Source organism: Emydura macquarii, unplaced genomic scaffold (genome assembly GCF_026122565.2).
Source record: "Emydura macquarii macquarii isolate MOO-44397 ecotype Brisbane River unplaced genomic scaffold, CSIRO-AGI_Emac_v2 contig_691, whole genome shotgun sequence".
Lineage (NCBI taxonomy): Eukaryota > Metazoa > Chordata > Testudines > Chelidae > Emydura > Emydura macquarii.
In genome coordinates, this window is record NW_027130828.1 from 4924040 (window position 1) to 4932202 (window position 8163).

Consider the following 8163-nt stretch of genomic DNA (forward strand, 5'->3'; position numbering starts at 1 on the left):
AGCACTGTTCCATCTTCCTTCCTCAAAGCCATGTGGCTTGTATGCTGCTGATGTGTATAGATGAGAAATAAAATAACTATTTTTCCCCCTCATTGGTTAAAGTAATAGGTGGCAGGTTCATAAAGGGGGGAAAGAAAAAACAGACCAGTTATGCAGTGTGGGGAGTGGGAATGAGAATTGGCAAAATCTCAGAGGTTAAGAGCTTGTCTGCAGAGGGACGCTCAGGAAAGTTGCACTGAATTTACTTAAGGTGTGAAGTTAAAGTGGATTAGTGAAACGATATTAAGCCATAGTCTACACACTTTTATTCAGAAATAAAATTGTCTTAATTCAGTTTAGTTAATTCACTCCCAAGTGAATAAAGCTAAACCTAATTAAGGTCACTTTAATTTTGAAGTTTGTTCATACAGGGTTTACTATTCTGGCATGACCCTATTTAAATAAGACCTAAATGAAGCACGAACTCCCACAGCCCTTTTCTTTCAAATGCTCCAAAGTAAACTTCTGAGGCTCCTGTTAAGCAGAGTAACTGCATCTAATTAGTAGATGAGGACTCAGTGTGTTCCTTCACATACTCTCTTTATGCTGCTTATTATTAGAACTGTTCAGAAAGCATGTGTGTGTCTAAGGAAAGAAGTCCTTTCACCATGGAAAATATCAATGGGGAAAAAGAATCCATGGAAAATGTTGACTTAATTAAAAAACAGTTTTTGGCCAGAAGCAGATTTGTTGTGAAAAATGTTTTGATGACACCCCAATTTTCCATCAAAAAGCAATTTCAGTGGAATTTTTTTTACCAACTAATCATACAAGACCAATGTAACAAAACTGGCAATTTAAGTCCAAGACATGTGCAGCTCTTTCATTAGCTTCACAACTTTTATCCTGCTGGTCTCTATGATCATTGCTTTACTAGGCTCTTTTGCCCCCAATTTCCCACCTGCTTTGCTTTAAGGATTCTCTTGCTTAGAGCTGCTCTGAGCAAAGTTAGAGAACCGTGATTTAAATGCTTCCTGGAGGTTGTCTACCCTACCATTCCTATCAGTGGAGCCGAAAGAGCAAGTGGCATTTTGCCTAAAATTTCCCAACGTTGCAAACTACACATATCTACAACAGTCTTTGTTCTAATTTGGCAAGTGCTTTCTCCTCCCTTAAATAAAAGCTGAGTTTACTTACCACCTCATACTCAATAATCCCTATACTGTCATCTGATTTGCTCTCCAGTGTCTTGTTTTATCTAGGCAAATTCTCCAGGGCACAGACCTTCATTATCTGATTCTAAAATACTGTTTAAATTTAATGGTGTGTATGTCTTTTTTTTTTTTTTTTTTTTTTTTTTTTTTTTATTTAAATGATCCCCTTGGACACCCAGTTTGACAAAGGTGTGGCTGTTGCAGAGATTCAGCCATAAATTATGCATGGGTGGGGATGTGGGAAAACAGCTTATTCTGTCCATCCATCATTGTTCTTGAGATCTGACGTTAGACTAGGCATCATTTGCAGTGTTCTTGGGTTACTTGGAACTGGCCCAATCACGAGTCAATTACACTGACATTCTATGGAAGTGGTGTTGGACTTTACATAAAGTTTAAAATCCTTAGTACCATTTCTGTGTTTGTGGTGATGAATTTGATAAGAGCGAAAGTTCAGCGTGTACAGTTGTATATGGTGTAATGAACCACATTTACTCCAGGAGGATAAGTGTGGTATAAATACCTAGAGAATTTATGACATGGCACGTGTTGAAAAAATCTACAATTTTTCAATGGCTTTTTGAGTTTCTCTACACAACAGGAAATATGCTATGCCCATGACAGTCATTCCAGGGTAGGCTGTGATCTTGTCAGCACCCATTGGTTGAGCTGGATTGGATCTGGCCAGTACTTGGATGAGAGACTTCCAAAGAGAACTTAAAGCTCTACAGAAAGTGGTGGCAGTTATTAGATGGTATTCTTACTGCTGATTCAATGCTGACCCCCATATTCCAATATGTTGTTGGGGCACAGGGCTGCTGCAGGCCATGTCTTCTGAATGAAATGTAAACTGAGGTCCTGACTACTAGTGATCATTAAATACAGGACAGTTTTACAGGAGCAGGTGCGTTAGGTTGGGTTTCCTGTGTACGATCAGCTATCTAAGATATTCCTCTTGGAGTTGCAATGGGATGCTCTATTTATTCAAGTCCTACACTGTTAAACAGATAGAGAGGTGGCTACCTTTTCCTGGAAAGTGATACGATTCCTGTAGTTTGCAAAGTAAGTTGGGATTGAATGATGCCTCATTCAAATTGGATCAAAACTACAGAAGTAGTTGCTGCATACAGAGGCAAACAACTACATGACATGAAAAAATAGTGGATCCACACCAATCCTTTAAGATAATTTTTACTTGGAAAATCAGAATTGCATGCAATTCTACATTCTTTATGTGAGCAAAGCACATCTGGTGCACTTGTTATCATCAATTAAAACACATCCTTTTAGCAGCGGGAATAATTCACTGTCATAATGGGAAGAGGGTGGGGGAAACTTTCATATTAAAAACTAACTTTGAGAGGAAATGTTCAAAACAAAAGGCGAAAGATTAAGATGAACTTTCACTCTGACAGGAAAAATGACAAAGGTAAGTACAGAATTTTTTCACACACAGAAGTTAAATCTTAATTGGTAAAACGCGAAGCCTCATTTTTTATTGTATCTATGTTAAAATGTTGAAACTTGTCAAAGTAGGTCAAGACTCTGCAGGCCACCAGCCCATAATAAGTTTCCAGTAAAGTGCAGTCTTTCCCATCACTTATCTCCCTCCATTCTTTAAATAGCTCATCTTCTTTCATTCCGGAGGAGGTAAAAATGAATTTGTAGCAACATCGATTGTATCTAATGTGCTTTTTTCCAGAAAATCTAGAACTTTGGATGGGTATGATGCCAGCATTCTTAGCACAGATTCCAACAAAGACGTCAGGAGGCACCAAAACTGGTGTGTCCTTGGCAACAACATACATCTTACGAGCAACATCCTGGGAAATGACAAAAGCTGTTCCGCTACAGTAATCTGGGTAATACTGTTCTTTATATTGACTGAGAGGAACAAAGCCTTGGCTTTGAGGGTTTCTGTCAGGCATCTCTTGATGAATGACCCTTCCAATGTAAATATCCTCGAGATGTGTTCTTAAGCTAAGCAAGTATTCAGCCAAACTTGGAAGATTGACAAACATTTCTTCATCAGTTTTGAGAACAAACCTTGCAGTGGAACAGAACGTTACAGTCCACTCCATGCTCATCACAATCTTCAGTGTCTGATTCTCAAAAGAATCAAGGAAGCTTCCTTCAATGATGTCTCCATGCTTTTGAGACTCTTCGCTGATGTCTAACTGGGTAGTTTCTGAAGGTGGCTTTCCTAAAGCAAACAAAGTAAGGACAGTATACCCTCTGATGCCTGTCACATTACCCCATGTTTGTCTGATCATGTTACGCCTTGTCCTGTTTCCTGGGCTGCTGCACACGATAGCAAGCAGAAATACCTCTTGATCTGAGCACGCCTCTGAACTGCTGATAATGTAAGACTTGGAGATATTGGTCTTCAGGGGATGCATGTCTAATTTCCTGGCTGTCTCTCTGATTTTGAGAATTTGCATGTCGGTGTAGGTGACAGGTAGTGCATGTAGAAAGTATTCCTCTAGCAAATCTCCTCCAAACAGCAAAGCATGGAAAAGCATGATGTTGAATAGAAGAAAACACCACTGATGTGTCCGAAGCCTGCAGAACATCATCTGGAGAAGAGAAGAGATGGATATTCACTTCTACCTTTAAGTGATTGTAAAGGTAATCATTTTAGAAGATACTGGGCTAAACTGGGGAGCCAGGACAGCTCGGTTCTGTTTCTCCGCTCTGCTATCTGGGCAAATTACTTTTTTCTCTATGGTCTTTCCCCATTTGTAAAATAGAGAATGATGCCCACATTTTGTGAAGGGTTAACAGATCCATGGATGAAAAGTGCTATAATAGGCCCTTCAGTCTGTCAGACCCACTCAGTTTCAGCATATGGAAATGGTAGCAACATACATTAACATGCTAATATTTTCTGAATTTGTTCTGTTTTATTGGTGTCAGTTTTCCTAATGACCCAAAAGATTACATAGCGTGCTCCAGCATGAGTTCCATAAATATAAAAGCTTTATTCAGCAGTCTTTGTGACATTTAAATGCCCTATAACTTGAAGAATTTTTGCGAAATAAAGAGGAAAGTCTCTGTGACTTGTTTAATTATAGAGACTCATTCAGAATGCCAGAAATTTAGAAATTTACCTTGGGAAAATCATTTATCATTTTAGGCTTCCACCTCTTAGTTTAACACAATTGTACAAGTTGTATTTAACTAGATACGGACCTGCTTTTTCATGCTTTTTGTAGTCATTGCTCCTAACATAAATAACTGTAAAATTAACAGACTTTCCAGTTCTTTTACTATCTGCATATTCATTAATAAGTGGGATGGGGTCAGAGCAGTCTTATTGTAGCTGATGACCCCAGGTAACATTAGCAGTTCAAAGTTGTCTCCTAGACTGTGTACTGTAGCTGAATGATAGAAAGCACTTACCTGCATGGTACCAGTGAATTCTGTGTGCTGTCACGATCGCTGAAGCCTTTTTAGATCAAATTATATTTTATATTGATAAGTCCTATTGAAACTGAAGAGGCAGGGTTGCATGCAGGTCTGTCAGGCTAAGGTTACCTACTGGTAACCAGATCCACTGCGCCTTTTACTTCATATGATTGTCCCAGGTTGTATTGCCTTTCACAGTCAGGTTTCAACTGCATGAAACCCACAGTAATTAGAATTCTCGCAATTCACTTTATTAGTTTCTGATATGCAGAGGGAGGGAGGGAGGACCTGAATAGAAATATATTTGCACTCTAAAAGACACATCCTAAAAGAATAAAGGAAAATTGACATTAACCTTGTAGAGCAGATTAGGCTACGCTTACTAGCACAACAAAGTTGTTATATTTGCCCAACGTGTGTGGGTTTTATGTTTAGAACTTGAGGAAGTCATTCGTACATGATTATTTTGCTGCAATTTCTGTGATCGATACTGGTTTCTGTAGCGGATGCATCCATGAAAGGCACGTGTCTGTTCACACACAAGTACTGTGGATATGCATTGTGAAAATCTTGTTATGTGGGTGCTAGATTATGTAAACGAGATGATGTGGTCAAAAAGATTTACTCACCTGCTTTCGAAGCTTTAGTCTGTATTGTTGCTGCAGATCAAACCCCGCCAAAGAAAGGGACCAACTTCACATTTCCTAGTTTCAGAAAGTGTGAGCATAGCTTAATGTTGTAGTTATCTTTTCTTGCTTGGTGAATAAGTTCTCAATTTCTGTCATTATTGGGACCTCAAGCCTTTGATGTAAATGTCAAAGTATAACTGTAGCTTCTGTTCTTGTCATGCCACCTGGTGTTGTGATCCTGTCTTATTTCACAGGCTGGCTGGGTCAGTGTTTGGATGGCACCTCTAACACCCAGGAGCTGGTGACTGAGAAGATGGTGCTTTTCTCTCTGAGTGAATCATACTGAGCCGATGTCCCAGAGTGGTGTCTGCTGTTTGATAAGACACAGAAATGAAGTCTTGGCAGTTGTGCTCGTTGCATGATACTTTTCACAAGGGTAACAAGATTCAACCCTATATCCTGGTCATATTCCAGCTTAGCTACCACAATTTCCTCTGCAATATCTCTAGTTTTCTCAGCCTTACATCTTGAGGATCTGAGCTTTAGGTTCATACTGCCTATGGAGGCCAGCAGGCAGCATTCTGAACTATAAGCCAAATTCTACCCTCCGATACATGGATGCAGTTCCTGATGAAGACAATGGGAGCTGCATCTGTGGGAAGAATTTGACTTTAACTCCCAAACAATAGCCAAAGGTACCATTTCTCAGTAATGCCATTTGAACAAAATGAAATGGGATTTTCCAGCTCTAGAGAAGCCCAAAGAAAAGTAAACCAGCCTCATTATTTTTACCTTGTCCTCTTTTAACTCTCCAACCCCTTGTCTAGTTTCATTCAAACCTTCCAGAAACTTGAATCCTTCCTGTGCCATTAGATGTTGCTTAGGCCACGAACAAGCCACCAACACCCCTGAATATCCTGGGCCGTGCTTGGCACGTCCCCTGTGTTAAGTCCCCATAATTTCTACCTTTTTGAGTACTGTTTGATGGAGGGATTCTTTTGGTTGGCTCCTTCTGTATGTTCCTCCAGTGGCCCATTAGCACGTCTACAAAAGTAGAAAATAGTGGCTGTGAAATCTGGGGTGGATTGATTCGATTTTTGGTAAAGAGGGCGGCGGGCAGTTAATGTTGGAGGAAGTTTTCCATTCTCTGCCCAATTTCAACGGCACAGAAACAAGCATCTCTCCCTCATAATCTGCTCCAGTTTCTGGAATCTAAGATACTTGCCTCCATGAACGCCACAGCAGTAGATTACTTACTACTCTCCTTGCAATTGAGTTGCCAAAGCGTGGGTATCTCCAAATACGCTCCTCCTCCTCCTCTGCACATCACCATGAAAATGCAGGAAAAGAACTCTGCTGTGATTTGAGACATGCCCAGCAGAGGGAAATGTTTCATAATGCAGAGCCCAAAGGCTGGCAAAATGGAAAGCGGAGGAAACATCCCAGAGATTTGTGAGGCTGGAATAAACACCTGAGGTTGGACATAAAAGGAAAGCTAAATGGAGCTGTATTACCTGGGTCAGAGAATGCGTGAGAGTGTCCGGCTGTGGAACCCACAGTCTGGATCAGGTGAGGATGGGAATACAAGGACCCTGGTCAAGCAACCTTGGCTGGTATCGTGGGAGAGAGAGTTGTAAAATACTCTGAAGATATGTTTACATTGCAATAAAAAGCCAGCAGCTGGCCTGTGCCAGCTGACTCAAGCTTGCGGGGCTGAGGCTAAGGGGCTGTTTAATTGCAGTGTAGATGCTCTGGCTGGAGCCCAGGCTCTAGGATCCTGTGAGAAAGGACAATTTGATCATCCAGCCTGACTCCCCTGTATAGCACAGGCCATGAAATTTCACCCACTTAATCTTGTATTGACCCAAAAACTTGTTTGGCTAAAGTATAACTTGTATGCTTTACCAGTGAATGTATGCAAGCTGACCCTTCACCTTATGGACAAAAGTTCTTTTAAGATCTAAAATCAAAGTCCTTGTAACTTTTATCCCTTAAAGATTCAGTGGCATTTTTTCGGGATGTTAATATAGTGTACTGGCTAAATGCCAGAGGAGTTGTTACATACGCCAAACTAAAATTCATTCTGGAGCTCCAATTCGATACAACACTTTTTTTGCTTTTTGTCCTAAACAGTCGTGTAAAGTTGCTGTGTCCTATTAAACAACTGCTGTGATCCACCCCAGAAGACACTGCATTTCTGTGATGACTTCAGTGATTCCTGAGTATATAGTGTCTGAGGAATGAGTGTAATAGAGCTTTTGCTTTATTAATCATGATGTACAGGCACTGCTGAAGTTTGCCGGGATGCAGAACAACAGGGAATTGGGGCAAGTGCTGAAGGCACCAAGAAGCAGCATGAAGGCGTCGGCAGGGGTGAGAGTTGATTCTGGCAACATTCCTGAAGAGATGAAAGGAAGCCATCACCATCACTTGATCCGCATGGAATTTGCAAGGCAATTTAAAAGTGGAAAAGGACTTCCAGCTTCCCAGCAGCCCAGTCCCTGAAGGGTAGTAGGGAAATGGACTCGAGGGTGGAAGTGCAGGCAGGAAGCAGCTGATGGACAAAGAGGAACCTGAGCCGTTGAGTGTAGGAGGCACAAGTAGGGAGTTTTTTTAACTCATTAATTTAATGAAACTAAAATCCCTCCAAACTGAAATGTCTCCTTTTAAAAATATAGCTTCTCTTAGCAAATGTACATACTGCTTTGTTGTTGTATTGCTATGAACTCTGGGCTGTGCGCCCTGTTTTGTTGTTGCAGGGTTGTTTGTAAGCATCAGCTCCACGCATTGGTCAAAAACCAAACAAACCCGAAGGCATCATACAGCCTCTTTTCAGGCGGCAGGAAGCCTGTTGTTACCCTAGTGTTTGGAGAAGGGTTATCATCCATCTAGGAATCTGGTGCCAATCAGAGGCACTAGATTTACAACAAAAG

General features: G+C 40.8%; 1 protein-coding gene across 1 annotated transcript; it reads right to left on the reverse strand.

Moving 5' to 3' along the window:
* Positions 1-2659: 2659 nt before the first annotated feature.
* Positions 2660-3769, reverse strand: B3GALT9 (beta-1,3-galactosyltransferase 9). The gene has a single exon (XM_067541595.1). It carries the CDS (start codon positions 3767-3769, stop codon positions 2660-2662), a length of 1110 nt encoding a protein of 369 aa, XP_067397696.1.
* Between the last annotated feature and the right edge of the window lie 4394 nt (positions 3770-8163).